Source organism: Orcinus orca, chromosome X (genome assembly GCF_937001465.1).
Source record: "Orcinus orca chromosome X, mOrcOrc1.1, whole genome shotgun sequence".
Lineage (NCBI taxonomy): Eukaryota > Metazoa > Chordata > Mammalia > Artiodactyla > Delphinidae > Orcinus > Orcinus orca.
This window is the reverse complement of record NC_064580.1, coordinates 19,156,435-19,177,848: the sequence shown is the minus strand read 5'-3', so window position 1 is coordinate 19,177,848 and position 21,414 is coordinate 19,156,435. Positions and strand designations below refer to the sequence as shown.

At 40.1% G+C, this 21,414-nt stretch overlaps 1 protein-coding gene across 1 annotated transcript in view; it reads right to left on the bottom strand.

The window, feature by feature from the left end:
- Positions 1–21,414, bottom strand: part of PHEX (phosphate regulating endopeptidase X-linked) — a 198,819-nt gene that overhangs the window by 18,529 nt on the left and 158,876 nt on the right. The window contains exon 16 of the mRNA XM_004283074.4: positions 12,588–12,642. Coding sequence (XP_004283122.1) covers positions 12,588–12,642 — 55 coding nt within the window. The remainder of the gene's footprint in view (positions 1–12,587; positions 12,643–21,414) is intronic.

Here is a 21,414-nt window from a genome sequence, read left to right as displayed (position 1 = left end):
AAAAATCACTATGGACTTAGAAGTTAAATTGTTTTCCAAACGGAGTCATGAAACAGGAAAAGAGCAGAGATTAAAAGGGATCACGCTGCTTTCAAAGGTAGTCATGTTCCTCTGCTTCTGCGACAGACAAATTCACAGCTGAACAGCAAAGACTGTGAAGCCTGAACCAGATCTGGAAAAGGCGTGATATTATTTCTCTTCACCCCTAAAGAACCACGTGGTAGGTCACCTACAAAGGTGACCGCCGACAATGCCACCCACCCTGAACGCATGTGCTCCTCCTCCCGCCAAGAGGAAATCTATTTCCTCCCCCCTTGAATCTGGATGAGCCTCGGGACCTGCTGTGGCCAACAGAATGCAGTGGAAGGGGCCGCGTGTGACTTCTGGGCTGAGGCCTTATAACTTCCATTTTTGTGCCTCCTTGGAAGTCAGCTGCAGTGTAAAGAAGTTGGGGTAATGAGCTGGAGAAAAAGAAGCCAAGCGAAGCAAGTGAGAGATGCCAAACGTCGAGAGACCTCTAAAGAAAGAGAGAGGCCCAGCCAGGCCCCAGCCATTAGAGCCAGCCCAGCTGAGGCACCAGACACGTGAGCAAAATCATCTTAGATCCTATGGCCCCCATCGAGCTGTCTGTCCCAGCCAGTACTGCACAGAGCAGAAACAAGCTGTCTCGGCTGACTCCCGCCCAAATTGCAGAATCATGAGCGAACAGTGGTGGCGCTTTGTTACGGAGCAATAGGTAACTGAAAGAGAACATATAAATCATATATCAGGAAATCAATAGGGGGGCTTCCCTCTATGTGTGTCTGGGATCTTCTCTCTCAACTAAAAGTCCCCTGAAGGCCAAACCCTTATCTACTTGATTGCTGCTAAATTCTCTGTACCTAGTACACAGTAAGTAATAATGATTTAACTAATTGATTAATTAACTTTACCATTTCTTGCAAGTGACAGATCAATGTGTAACTTATTTTAGTCATTTAACGTGTGCATGAGGATTACAGACAACTTAAAATCCTTGTTATAAGGATTCTTCCTAAGATTTGTAATTATACTAAAAATATTTCACAGTTGGTTCCTGATGCAACATCAAAGTCACCCAGCAAATAGATAGGACCTATAAGTGGAAGGAACAAAAATTTTTGAAGCAACATGTTATTACAGGACATAATGATCCTTAACATGTTAATTGTTTGTCTCAACTATACCCAAGGAAGTGTTCTAAGATTTAATTTTTCCCTTTGGTGGCAGTTCCTTCCTTTGTTATTTCTCTCCTGCAAGGTAATTTGCATTTGAAAAAATGCTGTCCTACTATTTTTCCATCATTGCAAACCTTCATTAAAGAAGTAAGAGTAGGGCTTCCCTGGTGGTGCAGTGGTTGGGAGTCTGCCTGCCGATGCAGGGGACACGGGTTCGTGCCCTGGTCCAGGAGGGTCCCACATCCCACGTGCCACGGAGCGGCTGGGCCCGTGAGCCATGGCCGCTGGGCCTGCGCGTGCAGAGCCTTGCTCCGCAGGGGGAGAGGCCACAGCGGTGAGAGGCCCCCGTACCGCAAAATAAATAAATAAATAAAAGAGTAAAATTATGCATTTCAATCATAGATCTATCAGAGCAGTGTGGGGCAAACTTGTAATTTTACATAGTGCTAATTTTTGCAGCAGTAGCTATCACTATGCAGCCTGCAACATTTCATTTTTTCCAGGACTCTCAGCTGAGAATAGTACTCAGTCCTCTACAAGCCTCGGTCAATGCTGTTGACTGGACGAATTTAAGGGATGAACAATGGAAGCTTATAGCAACTGCTCTGCAATAAATGTCCCTTAAGAGGGACTGCTCCAACGAGCTTCCTATTTGCAAAGGGTAATAGAGAATTCAGAAAATGATTGAATCATTGCAAGTTCCAATTCTCAGTTACATAATCACAATCTTTTGGGCAAGAGCCAAAGAAAAAGTAATTTTAGATGACTAAGCCTGACAATGATAATGTTTCATAATACTAAATTCACATCTTCCGTTTTATCAATGGACGTTATTTAAATTAGCATGTGATAAAAATAAATAAATAAACTTGTATGCCTTTTAAAATGTGACTTGCTGGCCAGAAAAAAGAAGACTCCTGCAGAGAAAATCTAGCCTTCCAAAAATAAAATGCAGAAGATGACAATTTTTCCACCTACTCAGTTTCTCTTTTGTTCTTACTACCCGATGGGTTCAACATAAGCACAGGATTTGCTGTCAACAACAAAACCACCGTACTGCTGTCTGGAGCAACCATGAGCTCGTGCTGTCATCAAGTAGAGGCTACTCTATGCCTGAAGTGGAAATTCATAAAAATCTCAGAGTTACAAGCAGCTTTAAGGTCACTTAGTTCAATTCCTTAGCAAAGGTCTACAAAAACCCATTCAAATGGTCCTAAGACTTCTCCCCTTAGGCATGTCCAATGACCAGGAGCTCAACCCCTTCTGAGGTGGATCACTGCCTCTTCGACTAGTTCCAAACAAAACAGTGCTCCTAATGTTGATCTGGAATCTCTCTTCTACCTATTGGTCTAGTGTAGTGGTCTAAGGTATTCTAAACACCCCTCTGGCCTCCCCAAATTTAGTAAATGATTCTGCTACCTTAACTTTCCTTAAAAAATGTGAAAACAGTTACGAGGTTACCCCTCAAGTGTTCTCTTCTCAAGTTCTTTCAACTCTTTTCTCTTCAGTCATGAATTCTTGACCAGCAGTTCCCAAAACACAGGAAAAAGGGGAGTTTAGGGACTTCTGGCAGGACTTCTTGGGAATTTCTATGCTGCTAAGTACTGCCATTCTCCAAAACAAAGGGAAGGGGAGGACAACTCACCTCTATTACTACTTCATGGAACACACACTTTGGGATATTTTGTCTTATGCCGTTTACAATCTTGATTCTTTCCTCTGGAAATAATTCAGCTTGTTTATGTCACCACAATTAGACCCAACACTCACCGGAGGGCTAAGCTGACCAGTGTGAGCAGAAAGAATAGCCACTCCTTGGTTCTGGAGGAAATCCATCTAGAACAGATGCATGTATGGGAACCCATCTCACTGGACTGTGATCTCCATCTCTCCAGCACCTCCACATTTCCAATGTTGAGTGCCCAAACGATGCTTAATAATTATTCATTGAATGGGCATGTTAATAGAGGATGAATGGCTTCAATGCAAACACAGAACACTTAGGAAAAAAATAAAAATCTCGGGAAGAGGGGAAGATGGCCGAAGAGTAAGACACGGAGATCACCTTCCTCCCCACAGATACACCAGAAATACATCTACACGTGGAACAACTCCTACAGAACACCTACTGAACGCTGGCAGAAGACCTCAGACCTCCCAAAAGGCCAGAAACTCCCACGTACCTGGGTAGGGCAAAAGAAAAAAGACAAAACAGAGACAAAAGGATAGCGACAGGACCTGCACCAGCGGGAGAGAGCTGTGAAGGAGGAAAGGTTTCCACACACTAGTCTTCGCGGGCGGAGACTGCGGGGGGCAGAGGGGGTAAGATTCGGAGCCACGGAGGAGAGCACAGCAACAGGGGTGCGGAGGGCAAAGCGGAGAGATTCCCGCACAGAGGATCAGTGCCGACCGACACTCACCAGCCCGAGAGGCTTGTCTGCTCCCCCACCGGGGCAGGTGGGGCTGGGAGCTGAGGCTCGGGCTTCGGTCGGAGCACAGGGAGAGGACTGGGGTTGGTGGCGTGAACACAGCCTGCAACGGGTTAGTGCACCACGGCTAGCCGGGAGGGAGTCCGGGGAAAAGTCTGGACCTGCCAAAGAGGCAAGAGACTTTTTCTTCTCTCTTTGTTTCCTGGTGCGCGAGGAGAGGGGATTAAGAGCGCTGCTTAAAGGAGCTCCAGAGATGGGCGCGAGCCGCGGCTAAAAGCGTGGACCCCAGAGACGGGCATGAGACGCTAAGGCTGCTGCTGCCGCCACCAAGAAGCCTGTGTGCGAGCACAGGTCACTATCCACACCCCCCTTCTGGGGAGCCTGTGCAGCCCGCCACTGCCAGGGTCCCGGGATCCAGGGACAACTTCCCCAGGAGAACGCACGGCGCGCCTCAGGCTGGTGCAACGTCATGCCGGCCTCTGCCGCCGCAGGCCCGCCCCACACTCCGTGCCCCTCCCTCCCCCCCGCCTGAGTGAGCCAGAGCCCCCGAATCACCGGCTCCTTTAACCCCATCCTGTCTGCCTGTCTGAGCGAAGAACAGACGCCCTCCTGCGACCTACACACAGAGGCGGGGCCAAATCCAAAGCTGAGCCCCTGGGAGCTGTTAGAACAAAGAAGAGAAAGGGAAATCTCTCCCAGCAGCCTCAGAAGCAGCGGATTAAAGCTCCACAATCAACTTGATGTACCTGCATCTGTGGAATACGTGAATAGACAACGAATCATCCCAAATTAAGGAGGTGGACTTGGAGAGCAAGACTTATGATTTTTTTCCCCTTTTCCTCTTTTTGTGAGTGTGTATGTATACGCTTCTGTGTGAGATTTTGTCTGTATAGCTTTGCTTCCACCATTTGTCCAAGGGTTCTATCCGTCCTTTTTATAAAAAATTTTTTTTCTTAATAATTACTTTACATTTTAATAACTTTAGTTTATTTTACTTTATCTTCATTCTTTCCTTCCTTCCTTCCCTCCTTTAGACAACGAATCATCCCAAATTGAGGAGGTGGACTTTGAGAGCAAGATTTATGATTTTTTTGTTTCTTTTAATTTTTTTTAATAATTATTTTTTAACTTTAATAACTTTACTGTATTTTATCTTACTTTATTTTACTTTATCTTCTTTCTTTTTTTCCACTTTCACCAAGGGACAGATCATCCAAAATGAAAATAAATAAGGAAACACAAGCTTTAAAAGATACATTAAACAAGATGGACTTAATTGATATTTATAGGACATTCCATCGAAAAAGAACAGAATACACATTCTTCTTAAGTGCTCATGGAACATTATCCAGGATAGATCATATCTTGCATCACAAATCAAGCCTTGGTAAATTTAAGAAAATTGAAATCATATCAAGTATCTTTTCCGACCACAATGCTGTAGACTAGGTATCAATTACAGGAAAAAATCTGTTTAAAATACAAACATATGGAGGCTAAACAATACACTACTTAATAACCAAGAAATCACTGAAGAAATCAAAGAGGGAATCAAAAAATACCTAGGAACAAATGACAATGAAAACACAACAACCCAAAACCTATGGGATGCAGCAAAAGCAGTTCTAAGAGGGAAGTTTATAGCAATACAATCCTACCTTAAGAAACATGAAACATCTCGAATAAAGAGCCTAACCTTACACCTAAAGCAATTAGAGAAAGAAGAACAAATATACCCCAAAGTTAGCAGAAGGAAAGAAATCATAAAAATGAGATCAGAAATAAATGAAAAAGAAATGAAGGAAATGATAGCAAAGATCAATAAAACTAAAAGATGGTTCTTTGAGAAGATAAACAAAATTGATAAACCATTAGCCAGACGCATCCAGAAAAAAAGGGAGAAGACTCAAATCAACAGAATTAGAAATGAAAAAGGAGAAGTAACAACTGACACTGCAGAAATACAAAAGATCATGAGAGATTACTACAAGCAACTCTATGCCAATAAAATGGACAACCTGGAAGAAATGGACAAATTCTTAGAAATGCACAACCTGCCAAGACTGAGTCAGGAAGAAATAGAAAATATGAACAGACCAATCACAAGCACTGAAACTGAAACTGTGATTAAAATCTTCCAACAAACGGAAGCCCAGGACCAGATGGCTTCACAGGCGAATTCTATCAAACATTTAGAGAAGAGCTAACACCTGTCCTTCTCAAACTCTTCCAAAATATAGCAGAGGGAGGAACACTCCCAAACTCATTCTACGAGGCCACCATCACTCTGCTACCAAAACCAGACAAGGATGTCACAAAGAAAGAAAACCACAGGCCAATATCACTGATGAACATAGATGCAAAAATCCTCAACAAAATACTAGCAAACAGAATCCAACAGCACATTAAAAGGATCATGCACCATAATCAAGTGGGGTTTATTCCAGGAATGCAAGGATTCTTCAATATATGCAAATCAATCAACGTGATACACCATATTAACAAACTGAAGGAGAAAAACCATATGATCAGCTCAATAGATGCAGAGAAAGCTTTCGACAAAATTCAACACCCATTTATGATAAAAAGCCTCCAGAAAGCAGGCATAGAGGGAACTTTCCTCAACATAATAAAGGCCATATATGAGAAACCCACAGCCAACATTATCCTCAATGGTGAAAAACTGAAAGCATTTCCACTAAGATCATGAACAAGACAAGGTTGCCCACTCTCACCACTCTTATTCAACATAGTTTTGGAAGTTTTAGCCACAGTAATCAGAGAAGAAAAGGAAATAAAAGGAATCCAAATCGGAAAAGAAGAAATAAAGCTGTCACTGTTTGCAGATGACATGATACTATACATAGAGAATCCTAAAGATGCTACCAGAAAAGTACAAGAGCTAGTCAATGAATTTGGAAAAGTATGAGGATACAAAATTGATGCACAGAAATCTCTGGCATTCCTATACACTAATGATGAAAAATCTGAAAGTGAAATCAAGAAAACACTCCCATTTACCATTGCAACAAAAAGAATAAAGTATCTAGGAATAAACCTACCTAAGGAGACAAAAGACCTGTATGCAGAAAATTATAAGACACTGATGAAAGAAATTAAAGATGACACAAATAGATGGAGAGATATACCATGTTCTTGGAATGGAAGAATCAACATTGTGAAAATGACTGTACTATCCAAAGCAATCTACAGATTCAGTGCAATCCCTATCAAACTACCACTGGCATTTTTCACAGAACTAGAACAAAAAATTTCACAGTTTGTATGGAAACACAAAAGACCCTGAATAGCCAAAGCAATCTTGAGAACGAAAAACGGAGCTGGAGGAATCAGGCTCCCTGACTTCAGACTATACAACAAAGCTACAGTATTCAAGACAGTATGGTACTGGCACAAAAACAGAAAGATAGATCAATGGAACAGGAAAGAAAGCCCAGAGATAAACCCACGCACATATGGTCACCTTATCTTTGATAAAGAAGGCAGGAATGTACAGTGGAGAAAGGACAGCCTCTTCAATAAGTGGTGCTGGGAAAACTGGACAGCTACATGTAAAAGTATGAGATTAGATCACTCCCTAACACCATACACGAAAATAAGCTCAAAATGGATTAAAGACCTAAATGTAAGGCCAGAAACTATCAAACTCTTAGAGGAAAACATAGGCAGAACACTCTATGACATAAATCACAGCAAGATCCTTTTTGACCCACCTCCTAGAGAATTGGAAATAAAAACAAAAAGAAACAAATGGGACCTAATGAAACTTCGAAGCTTTTGCACAGCAAACGAAACCATAAACTAGACCAAAAGACAATCCTCAGAATGGGAGAAAATATTTGCAAATGAAGCAACTGACAAAGGATTAATCTCCAAAATTTACAAGCAGCTCATCCAGCTCGATATCAAAAAAACCAACAACCCAATCCAAAAATGGGCAGAAGACCTAAATAGACATTTCTCCAAAGAAGATATACAGACTGCCAACAAACACATGAAAGGATGCTCAACATCATTAATCATTAGAGAAATGCAAATCAAAACTACAATGAGATATCATCTCATACCAGTCAGAATGGCCATCATCAAAAATTCTAGAAACAATAAATGCTGGACAGGGTGTGGAGAAAAGGGAACCCTCTTGCACTGCTGGTGGGAATGTGAATTGGTACAGCCACTATGGAGAACAGTATGGAGGTTCCTTAAAAAACTACAAATAGAACTACCATACAACCCAGCAATCCCACTACTGGGCATATACCCTGAGAAAACCATAATGCAAAAAGAGTCATGTACCAAAATGTTCATTGCAGCTCTATTTACAATAGCCCGGAGATGGAAACAACCTAAGTGTCCATCATCAGATGAATGGATAAAGAAGATGTGGCACAAATATACAATGGAATATTACTCAGCCATAAAAAGAAACAAAACTGAGCTATTTGTAATGAGGTGGATGGACCTAGAGTCTGTCATACAGAGTGAAGTCAGACAGAAAGAGAAAGACAAATACAGTATACTAACACATATATATGGAATTTATGAAAAAAAATGTCATGAAGAACCTAGGGGTAAGACAGGAATAAAGACACAGACCTACTAGAGAATGGACTTGAGGATATGGGGAGGGGGAAGGTTAAGCTGTGACGGAGCGAGAGAGTGGCATGGACATATATACACTACCAAATGTAAAACAGATAGCTGGTGGGAAGCGGCCGCATAGCACGGGGGGAACAGCTCCGTACTTTGTGACCGCCTGGAGGGGTGGGATGGGGAGGGTGGGAGGGAGGGGGATGCAGGAGGGAGGAGATATGGGAACGTGTGTGTGTGTGTGTGTGTGTGTGTGTGTGTGTGTGTGTGTGGCTGATTCACTTTGTTGTGGGGCAGAAACTGACACACCATTGTGTGGCAATTATACTCCAATAAAGATGTAAAAAAAATAAAATAAAATAAAAAATAAAAATAAAAATCTCTCTCCCACTCAGCATAAGGTTGAACACTAACATTTCATAAGTCTCTATCATTTTGACTTTTATATCAGAAAATTATCTCGTGGACCCAGTAAACAAATACATTGACCAATAAATTCAAAACCCAACCAGACTATGTCCAAGTGTTCAGGTATATAACCACAGAAGATCAGTTAAATTGCTAATGATAAGCAGGATCAAAGACTTCTAGGACTTTTTTAGTTTGAAGCAAGCTTAGCAAATATTTAGCCTAAACCCTTAATTTTATGGAAATATATATAAATTTCTAATCTTAACAACAGAAAAAATGGATTCCAAATACCTGAACACTGATGAAAACTATGCAGCTGAGACCTGGGATGATATTAATGGATTTGGTCAATACACACGGATAATTTTCATTTATGCTAATGATAGCGCTTCCCTATAGCAGGCTTTGTCGATGCCTGCTGCTGTCCCTGGGCACTCACCATTTTGAAGCACACCAATCTGACAGCTTCCAACTGCCAGCACCTGAAACTAGTCGCCCGAGGGCTTTCTCTGGCCACCAGAGCCCTCCAGGCCTATACTGGGCAGTGCCAGGGAGTTAATACACCTGCTGGCAGTCCTCAATTAATGATGGAAAGTGAGTTGGATGACAAATACCCCAGCTCCTTTGCTCCTGAGATGGAATCATGCTGAAGCATATTCTACAGTTCCCCAGCAAAACTGAGCCCCAGTTGTCCACAGTAATAACTGGCTTAAAAAAAAAAAAGTGGAGGAGAAGGCAGAAGAGGAGAGTCAGAAGGAGATGTGACTCAAGCAATGAAATTGAAACTGTAATTAAAAATCTTCCAACAAACAAAAGTTCAGGGCCAGAGGGCTTCACAGGTGAACTCTATCAAACATTTAGAGAAGAGCTAACACTCATCCTTCTCAAACTCTCCAAAAAATTGCAAAGGAAGGAACACTCCCAAACTCACTCTATGAGGCCACCATCACCCTGATACCAAAACCAGACAAAGATACTACAAAAAAAGAAAATTACAGACCAATATCACTGATGAATATAGATGCAAAAATCCTCAACAGAATACTAGCAAACAGAATCCAACAACACATTAAAAGGATCATACACCATGATCAAGTGGGATTTATCGCAGGGATGAAAGCATTCTTCAATACACACAAATCAGTGTGATACACCATATTAACAAATTGAAAAATAAAAACCATGTGATCATCTCCATAGATGCAGAAAAAGCTTTTGACGAAATTCAACACCCATTTATGATAAAAAAAAAAAACTCTCCAGAAAGTGGGCATAGAGTGAACCTACCTCAACATAATAAAGTCCATATATGTCAAACCCACAGCAAACATCATTCTCAATGGTGAAAAACTGAAAGCATTTCCTCTAAGATCAGTAACAAGACAAGGATGTCCACTCTCGCCACTATTATTCAACATAGTTTTGGAAGTCCTCGCCACGGCAATCAGAGAAGAAAAAGGAATAAAAGGAATACAAATTGGAAAAGAAGTAAAACTGTCACTGTTTGCAAATGACATGATACTATACATAGAGAATCCTAAAGATGCCACCAGAAAACTACTAGAGCTAATCTATGAATTTGGTAAAGTTGCAGGATACAAAATTAATGCACAGAAATCTCTTGCATTCCTATACATTAATGATGAAAAGCCTAAAAGAGAAATTAAGGAAACACTCCCATTTACCATCACAACAAAAAGAATAAAATACCTAGGAATAAACCTACCTAGGGAGACAAAAAACCTGTATGCAGAAAACTATAAGACACTGATGAAAGAAATTAAAGATGATACCAACAGATGGAGAGATATACCATGTTCTTGGATTGGAAGAATCAATATTGTGAAAATGACTATACTACCCAAAGCAATCTACAGATTCAATGCAATCCCTATCAAACTACCATTGGCATTTTTCACAGAACTAGAACAAAGAATTTCACAATTTGTATGGGAACACAAAAGACCCCAAATAGCCAAAGCAATCTTGAAATCTGGAGAAAGAAAAACGGAGCTGGAGGAATCAGGCTCCCTGACTTCAGACTATACTACAGAGCTACAGTAATGAAGACAGCATGATACTGGCACAGAAACAGAAATATAGATCAATGGAACAGGATAGAAAGCCCAGAGATAAACCCACACACCTATGGTCACCTAATCTATGACAAAGGAGGCAAGGATATATAATGGAGAAAAGACAGTCTCTTCAATAAGTGGTGCTGGGAAGACTGGACAGCTACATGTAAAAGAATGAAATTAGAACACTCCCTAGCACCATACACAAAAATAAACTCAAAATGGGTTAAAGACCTAAATGTAAGATTGGACACTATAAAACTCTTAGAGGAAAACATAGGAAGAACACTCTTTGACATAAATCACAAAGATCTTTTTTGATCCACCTCCTAGAGTAATGGAAATAAAAACAAAAATCAACAAATGGGACCTAATGAAACTTAAAAGCTTTTGCAAAGCAAAGGAAACCATAAACAAGACCAAAAGACAACCCTCAGAATGGGAGAAAATATTTGCAAATGAAGCAACTGACAAAGGATTAATCTCCAAAATATATAAACAGGTCATGCAGCTCCATATTAAAAAAACAAACAACCCAATCCAAAAATGGGCAGCAGACCTAAATAGACACTTCTCCAAAGAAGACGTACAGATGGCCAAGAAGCACATGAAAAGCTGCTCAACATCACTAATTATTAGAGAAATGCAAATCAAAACTACAATGAGGTATCACTTCACACCAGTTAGAATGGGCATCATCAGAAAATCTACAAACAACAACTGCTGGAGAGGGCGTGGAGAAAACGGAACCCTCTTGCACTGCTGGTGGGAATGTAAATTGATACAGCCACTACGGAGAACAGTACGGAGGTTCCTTAAAAAACTAAAAATAGAATTACCATATGACCCAGCAATCCCACTACTGGGCATATACCCAGAGAAAACCATAATTCAAAAAGACACATGTGCCCCAATGTTCAGTGCAGCACTATTTACAATAGCCATGTCATGGAAGCAACCTAAATGCCCGTCGACAGATGAACAGATAAAGAAGATGTGGTACATATATACAATGGAATATTACTCAGCCATAAAAAGGAACGAAATTCGGTCATTTGTAGAGACATGGATGGATCTAGAGACTGTCATACAGAGTGAAGTTAGTCAGAAAAGAGAAAAACAAATATCGTATATTAACGCATATATGTGGAACCTAGAAAAATGGTACAGATGAACCGGTTTGCAGGGCAGAAATAGAGACACAGATGTAGAGAAGAAACGTATGGACACCAAGGGGGGAAAGTGGCCAGGGGGCAGTGGTGGTGTGATGAACTGGGAGATTGGGATTGACATATATACACTAATATATATAAAATGGATAACTAATAAGAACCTGCTGTATAAAAAAATAAATTAAATAAAATTCAAAAAAAAAAAAAGGAGGAGATGTGACTATGGATGAATGGTCAAAGAAATGCAACTTTGCTCGTTTGGAAGATGGAGGAATCACACTTGGACCAGCCAAACCAGACTCTTTGCTATTCGAAAAGCAATTTTCTTTCCTTTTCTCACGTTGTTTCCTCCCTCTGGAATTGTATTGGACCCATCAACTCAAATCCTAAGAATCCTTCAAGGTCCACATTTTTCTAGTATGAGTCAATGTATAAGTGAACAAATGCATAAAAAATGAAAGCTACCTGTGTATAGGTTGGCTTTCCTACCTCGTCATACACCCTGGCAACAAGAATCAGAAAACAAATACCTAACATGGCAAGAGTGGGGCCGACCCATGCCAGGTTCTATGCCTTCTTTTTGCTCAACAACCACTAGCTTTGTTCCTTTGACTTTATATTCTATGCTCTGCCAAAACATCATATTCTTTGTTACTTGTCAGTAAGTGGTTTCTTTATTAGTTTACTTACCGAGGATATTCTGTTCCCCAAAAGAAAGGTTTCTGGAGCTCTCCTGCTGGAAATCCTGGGAGAAAGACAAACAAAATTGTAAGGGACATAGGGATTGATTTAATGATGAGTACCTGGTTCTAGCTTTGGCACTGAAGTTCCAAAGGCCCATCTTAAAGGTACTCCTCATGGAGCTGGGATCCCTCTAAGAGATCCAACTATCTCTAAGATGATATTAATTCAACTGAGTTTGAAATCAGTGCATTCCATCAGTTTCAAGGAAACTATTTCGCACGGATACACTATTGGCAGTGTCCAGGTTGCCGTGAACTGGGTTCCTTCATAAACAGCGCATGCAAGAGGCTTCCAGCTGTCTTGTGGCTTCCCCTGATACAGAAAGGGCCAGCTTCATGGGCACACAACCAATGCAGTCACACGGGGCCCCCGTGCAGAAGGACCCTGCAATGAAATTAATGCTCTGCCGTCACTGTATGAAATGCTTAATAAATTTATGTTTGAATGTGATTTTGGAAGTGGAGACCAAGGGGACAAGAAAGCATGCATGTGAGCAAAGCAGCCATGCAAAATATTCCTGTCCACGGTTCCTTTTATGCTCCATTTGCATGCAGCATCCAAGATGCTCCCTGGGAGCGCAGAACTCCAGTAGACCCACAGAATGTGTGAATTCAGCAAGACTCAAAACGAGTACAAGGTAAGCATATTACATCTAGGACTGAGTATGTGGGAGCTCTGACAGCCCTCTTCGGGCTCTTTCTGTTGGAAGCAGAATTTTCTTTGATCACCAAAGGGCAGCAGTGGCATTCTAAGAAACATGAATGGCCAAGGAAGTCTGTCATACTCTTTCTTACTCCTGTATCAGTCAACCACATATACCAAAATGATGACGTAGAAGGAAAGGGAAAGACAGGACAACCCATAGTTTCTTTTCCTTTCAGTCCTTTCTTACTCATCAGTAAGCCAAAGGTAGAGAGTGTTGGTAGAATGTACATGTATATAAGAAATGAAGTAAAACCAACTGAGTTAGTTTTATGCAGTGTTTCCACTGTTCTGGCAAGAAGAAAATACATACTCATGTACAAGCTAGAAAATATAAACTACAATTTTGTCAATTCTACATCTAAGTTAAAAGTTATTTTATCTGGGGAGTTCCCTGGTGGCACAGTGGATAAGACTCCATGCTCCCAATGCAGGGGGCCTGGATTCGATCCCTGGTCAGGGAACTAGATCCCACATGCATGCTGCAACTAAGAGTTCGCATGCCTCAACTAAGGAGGCTGCATGCCACAACTAAGGAGCCCACATGCTGCAACTAAGGAGCTGGCGAGCCACAACTAAGGAGCCCTCGAGCTGCAACTAAGGAGCCCACCTACCACAACTAAGACCCAGAGCAACCAAATAAATAAATAAATAAATATTGTTTAAAGAAAAGTTCTTATATCTGTATTTGTTTTGGCATTGCACAATATAAAGATGAATGGTAAAATTACGCTGATGATTTAAATTTTTAATTTTTCTTACAACTTACAATGGTATTAAATAGCAAATTAAAAATACTGTGACAAGTCTAGAGAAAGAAAGGCTGTAGAAGACAGGACAAAGCTATATATTTTAGCCCCTTTACAGCACTTTTTCCTGCTTTCTGAAAAAGAGGTCCCCATATTTCCATTTTGTACTAAGCCCCACAAATTATGTAGCTGGCCCTGGGTGCAGATGAGTGGGAGAAATGCCTTGTTTTGCTGTGCCATTGCAAGTCACCACTAAATTTTGTTCCCTGGGGTTGATCCTAGGAGCTGCACTTACAAGCCATCACAACTGGGAATGCAAAGAATAGTAACAAAGAAAATGACAGAGAGAGAGAGATACCTTCTGCAACATCCTTGCCTGCTCCAGAGCCACTGCTCAAAGCTGCTGGAGACTAAAAGCTCTTTTATAAGAGTTCAAATGTTTTATCTTCCCTCTCTCCTTCTCAACAATCTGTCTACCTCTCCTCCAAGACAGGACACTACGAGAAGTGAGGGTAGGAAAGCACATTCTTAATTTAGAAGTGAAATATTAATTCTATGTAATTCATATACATATATTATTTATATTTTTTTAATAATATCATAGTTTGAGATTTCAGCGTGCAAAAGCCTAATTGTAAAACAGAGCTGGATCCAGCTAGTAGTCCTCTCTCTTCCTGCTGCTTTCACATAAAGGAAAATGCATCTGACTCTGGAGGGGCAATGTCATATTAATCTTCATAATTTCCACATTTTCTTAAATATCTTTGGCATCTTTATATTAATATTCCATCATCTTTTTGGTGATTACTTTTAGTAAGTCATTCTGACTTGGATATATATATGCAAATATATATTACATATATATGCAAATCACAGTTTTTATATGAAAATTCTGTCTCACATAATATATCATCAAAAAGCAATGATATTTCCCAATAAGAACAATGATCATAGACCAATGTGACTTAATTATTAAATCATTATGGCTTTCCTGCTTGGTAATGTGCCCAGTTGGAAGCATTTATGTTCATTGCCAACCCCTTTACAGGAAAACATCTGACACCTGCACGAGCCTCCTTTCTGCCGCTGTTGCTGTTAGAGGCCCCAGACTCGCAGACCGCAGCCATCACACTCCCCTGATCAGCTGTATCTTCGCAGCTTGTCAGGGCCATGGAACCCAACACTGATCAACAGAAGAATCTGATGCCCTTAGGACCATTTTGCTGAAGTGAATGGATTAACTGTTTAAGCTGCATTTTTGGAGATGTCAACTGGCAAGAGTGATAGATCAAATCCCAACAGGGCCAACTCAATATCTTATCTCATAAAGCGAATGAGCTCTATTTAGCAAAGGTAGAAGTGAAAAATAATTAAATAAATGGAAAGGGAATTCTTTTTCTTTTCCTCTCCCTTTTTAATAGGCTTTTCTTATCTTTTCTTGCATATCCATTTTATCTCCTCTTCTTCCCATTTCAGCACTGCCTCACCACCTATTTCACACTTTTCAAGCTCCTTTTTCTATCAGTATATTTATGGGAGACATTCCTCACAATGTAAGTGTGTGTGTGTATATATGTACGCATACATATGAACATGAGAGATAGGAGAGAGGGAAGGAGAGGGAGGAAAGAGAAATTTAACTATCGGACTGGCAAAAATTCATAAATTTAATGATACTGACCAGGGTGTAGGAAGCATGTTGGTGGGAATATAAATTCTTGCAAGCATTTTGGAAAGCAATTTAGTCATCTCTCAATGCTTTAAATGCCATTTAAAAAAATGAGTAACTGCAGGCTGATAAGGAAAAGGCTCTAACAGATATTATTAAGCAAAAAAATATTAAGTGTAAATACAGCATTCTGTCACGTATGAGTCCTTTTATGTGTACTACATGTGTAAATGTATGCATAGGTATATAGAGTCAGGTCTGCTATAACGCTTGTATTGAAAAGGTAAATTTGTTCCAACATGATTGAAGTAGCAGGGAAAAGACTGGAACGTAACTCCAATTTCACATTTTCTTATGCACAATTTTGTCCATGAGAAATGCTAGATGAAAGCAGAAAACTGCACCCAAATGAACTGAGCTGCTTAAGAGTACACAAAATGCACACATCCCAACATGGACCAGCTACCTCTGTCCCCCATGTGTTAGAAGCCCTACCCATCCACATCTGGTGTTAAAACTTTTCAGATAAACCTCCTTCCACCACTACACAGTAACTCACAAGCTGCAGGCCCTCCAATGCCAACTTCCCCAAGCAAACGTCAGGTCTTTTTTTTAAGGGAAAGCACCACATTTACTGTAGAGTTTATGTATTTACCCATTTAACACGTGTAAAACCGTGCTATAGTTTTTATTAGGCTCCTAGCTTTTGTTTTCACGTGTCACTGATAGTTTTTGATTGCTGTGCCCCAGCCCCATTTGTCCCATAAGCCTTGTGGCTTTTATTGCACAGTTTTGCATAGTGCAGTGATGTTTAGGACCACATGTCGCATTACAGCAGAACTGACTACGTATATACACATCTATGTGTATATGTACACATATATATTCCCACCAGCGGTTCTCAAATTTTGTCATGCATCAGAATCACCTGGAGGACTTACTGAAACACAGATTGCTGGGCCTCACCCTCAGAGCTTCTGAGTCAGTAGGTCCAGAGAGGTGGCTAGGAATTTGCATCACTAACAAGTTCCCCTGTGATGTGATGCTGATGGTTTGGGAACCACACTTCAAGAACCACGGCCCAGTCACTGGCTGTCATGCACTGTGGTGCTATGGCTAAATATGTTTATTGCTGCATTGCTGTAACTGAGGAAAGTGTGCAACAACCTAGATGTTCAACAGGAGGGGAATGAGTTAATGATGGTATAACCATATTATGGACTGCTGTGCAGCAAATGAAAAGAAAGAGGCAGGTCTCCATATTCTAGCGTGGGAAACTCTCGAACAAATGCTGTTAGAATAAAGCAAGGCATAGATATAGATATATAAATGCCATTTATATATTTAAGATAACTATCCTATCAGTTTGAGTATATGTATGAAAATTCACAGAAAAGGTCTGTAAAATACATACCAAAGTGGTCATAGTGGTTACTTACCTCTTGGAGCTAAATGGGATTTGGGGTGGTGGGTGGTTAAAGGGGCTTTGGACATAAATGTAATGTTTTAAATATTGATTAATCAAAGGTAATCAACTTGTATAATTAAAATGAACTCTTTTAGGGACTTCCCTAGTGGTCCAGTGGTTAAGAATCCGCCTTCCAATGCAGGGGACGCGGGTCTGATCCCTGGTCGGGAAACTAACATCCCACATGCCGCAGGACAACTAAGCCCGCGCGCCACAACTACCGAGCCCGTGCGCTCTGGAGGCCGTGAGCCACAAGTAGAGAGAAGCCCGTGCGCCGCAACAAAGAAAGATCCCGCATGCCGCAACGAAGACCCAACACAGTCAAAAATAAATAAATAAATACATAAATATTTAAGAAAATAAAATGAACTCTTTTAGAGATAACAGGTGTGTGTATTACAGAAATTTCTTCTAAAGGTTATTCCAAACAGTTTATAGTTAACTAAGCTTACATAGTAGTTTTTTGCTCATACATTTGTCAATACCAGCAAATTCCTATTTCAAGCAAAAATACAGACTGTGGTTAAATAATTCCAAACACTAACATTCTGACAAAAGAAAATATTGGTATCTATATGTTGTAACAACCTCACTCTTTGGTAGCAAAAAATTCTCTTTCTCAAATCTGTGTGTAGGAAAATCACAAGGCCTGCTTTAGGCTTTCTACTTGGGTCAGCCTTTTGTTTCTACTGGCATTTCTCATAACTCTATCAATGAATACCGACTAACCTAGTTGGAATCTTAGCAAAATGGTGACCATAGAGTGCTTTTGTTTAGGACACAACTGCCAAACAACTGATCACATTCAGTGGGTCAGGTTCAACTAGTCGGTCTTTAAAGTCATAAAGTTATATCCTAACTGCAGCTGTATCTTTCCAGGAAAAGTTAAATGCCTCAGTGTGTCTGGGTTTCAGTGTCCATTTTACTAGTGTAAAATCACATTAATTAGGTTTTTTAGTAGAGGCGAATATAGAGGAAAAAAACAGAATTAGCCCATTGTCCCACAGCTCAGACCTAAGAAAACAAACATATAGCCTCAGGTATAGAGAGTTCAAACTGTATGGAGAGATGGGGAAAAAATTAATAATTTCCCTTTTTTCCCACCCCTCTCCCCCCAGCCCAGAACTTCCCACTACTATGTACAAAACTAGCTTCAGATATTTACTCAAATGTCACCTCCTTCTCATTAAGGCCTTCCCTAGTGCTTTTTAAAGGAGGAAAGTATTATTCTACCCCCCTTTCTTGCTTTATAGCTCATCATAGTACCACCATCTATGATACTCTAAATTTTACTTATCCTTTATAAAGTATTGTCTGTCTTTCCCCAACTGGAATGCAAGCTCCATAACAAAAGGACTTTTATTTTTACCATTCTCTCACTGCAATATCTCCAAAACAATGCCTGGCACGTGGTAATCACTCAATAAATATTTGTTGAGTGAATGGAATCTGCACTTTGTGAAACTCTAAACGGTGACTGGGGTTAAACATTACCTATAACTATGAGTGCGTGTTAGCCAAAGTCTAAAACATTACACGACACTATTAGTACTACCAATGTGCTATTCCTTGAAGTTTCCATATTCAATACCAGAATGGGGCTATGTTCCATTATTCAAGTTCTGGTTTTCCTTTACCTTCTAGATTAGGTACTCTGTTGGTTCCATTCCCTTACAATCATGGCCGAGCTAGTGCGGTTTTGAAGTTTGCACATTTTTTTCAATAAACTCTTAATCAGAATGCAAATATTAACAAGATGAAAAGCTCTGTCTAGCTCCATGCAAATTCCATCACCCTATGTCCTCTTAGCCCTCCGTAACACCAAGGAATAAAAGTAGGATATTTTCCCTTTTATGGTTTTATGGCATATGCTACAAAGAGAAAATCACACAAAATACTGATTTAGATCAGAGTCCTTTGGTCCTAACAATACTGAATGAAGATAATCTCTTTTCCCTACACTCTTTGTATGCTTTCACATAACTGCCACATTAATTTTAAGTTCCATATCCATAAGTGTGTGGTTCAAGAAAGTTATCATGTGGCAAGTATTCTGAAAGCATTTTCTTCCAACGTTTTGTTACTTGTAAGTTTTGGGTTTTGTTTTTTATATATTGACACTTACAAATGGTGATTTGTAAGTGTCAACTGTAGTTGACAACTTTAAGACAACTGTAGTCAGACTGGAAACATGTTGTTTCCGTGTTTGGTCAGATTTAACAAGATGGGAGACCTCCAACTTTCAATACCAGTCTTCAAAACCCAGAGCACCTGCTTCTTCCCTTTCTCTCCATCAAACTTTTGAAAATTTACTAATACCCTCCATATCCAAGGGTGGAATTCAATCCTCAGTTGGTTGAACCTTCGGATGAAACCTTTAGATATGGAGGGCCAACTGTATGGTGCAAGGCAACTCAAATTCCATCTAAATTTGGGAGCAGTTCACTCAAATTCAGTCTCTCTTTTGACTCCTTTGAAGGAAGTAGCATTATTTGAATTTGTTCAGTTAGGATCTCTCCAGCGGCCTCAGGGGCAGAAGTGGCACAGCCAGGGGCCAATGACAAAGTAAATTCAGTCCAAAAGAAGTTGACAGCGGGGAGGTTCTAAAGGAGAATCCAATGGGCTTGAGAATGTGTAGGCCAATGTGCACACTCAACTGTTTAATTAAATCTGTTTCCATATTTGCTGTAGGTGCTTTCCCCAGAGAGGTACTTCGGTTTTCCATTGAGTGTGTATCACTATGGGTGTTTGTCATACTTTTATTGAGGGGCTGACTGTATCAATACATTGTATTATATTATTAGTCTTGTCAAATAACAGAATGTTTGGTCTTTTGCATGGATTTATTGGTGTATTAATGTGACTTTATTCTAGTACATGTCATGACAGTTATTTTCAAAAGCATTAAGTATATGCTTATATTACTGAACTAATCCATGTATCAATCTACATTCCAAGGCTTACTGCTGATGTACCATCTTAGCAACATTATTATACTTCCTGGTGAGATTCACCTGTAGTTAATTCTGCTGACTTGTTTATTTTATTTGTCCTGCCCAATAGCTCCAAGTTCTATAGTTCACTAAGTGAACATAGTTTATGACTCTAATTTTAGAGATGTTAATATATTTAAATACCATCATAAAAACTACTGGGAGAAGTTTGGTTTGGTTATGATGATGCAACTTCCATAAATAACCAGTGACCACTAACATTTACTGAGCACCTATGATGTTCCAAGCCACTCAGGTAAGTTTTGAACATACAAATGTCCTCAAAGAACCTACAATCCAGTGAGGGGGAAAGGACATAACTAGAAAAAAAATTCCATTTTGCAAAATCTAAACAGGAAGGTGAACTGATACCAAAGCTCTCTAAAAGTGTATTTTTAATTGAAATGTCTTTTAAAGTCAGTAAAGAAATACTGGATACACGGGAGTAGACGCATAGGCGTGTTTTGGAAAAGGGGTTATCTGTACACGTGTGTATGCTAATGGGTAAAAAATTTGTAAGATCAGTAGGGACCAGAGCTTTCAACAGGCCCCCAGTTATTTCGGTGCATCTCCTAGTTGAGACCCACTGGCTTCAATCAGAATAAGGATTCTCAACCCCAACTGTACATTAGAATCCCTCGGGGAGGTTTTTAAAAATATACCCATGTCCAAGCCCCTGCCCCAGACCTATCAAGCCACAGTGTCTGGGATGGAGCCCTGAGCAGCAGTATGTTTTCAAAGTTCCCCAGATGATTCTAATATGCAAACAAGTTCAGAAACCTTGGTTTAGGAAAAATAACTGATGTATATAAATTAGCCCTCCTGTCTCGTTCTCCTCTCTTCACTGCTCCTCAACACTGTGCTCATAACATATGACTAGATATTTTTACTATAATTTTGCAGACTATTCTTTCAAAACTGAAATTTTACACGGCTTATAAATTATGATTGTACAAAAGGACAAAAACAGTTTTAATTGCAACTGCTTTGGAAAATCCAGGATGAATGCTCACTCTAAGAGAGAATGAGTGTTACATCTTATTCAGGATTAGTTCTTATAATCAGATAAGCCAGATACCATTCTTCTAGAATCTAGGGGGCCATCAGTAGGGACATGGAAATTGCTGCAGTTACAAAGCACTTTTGGTTATGTTTTTTGCTGTAAAGGGATTTCATTGTCATCTCACTGCTA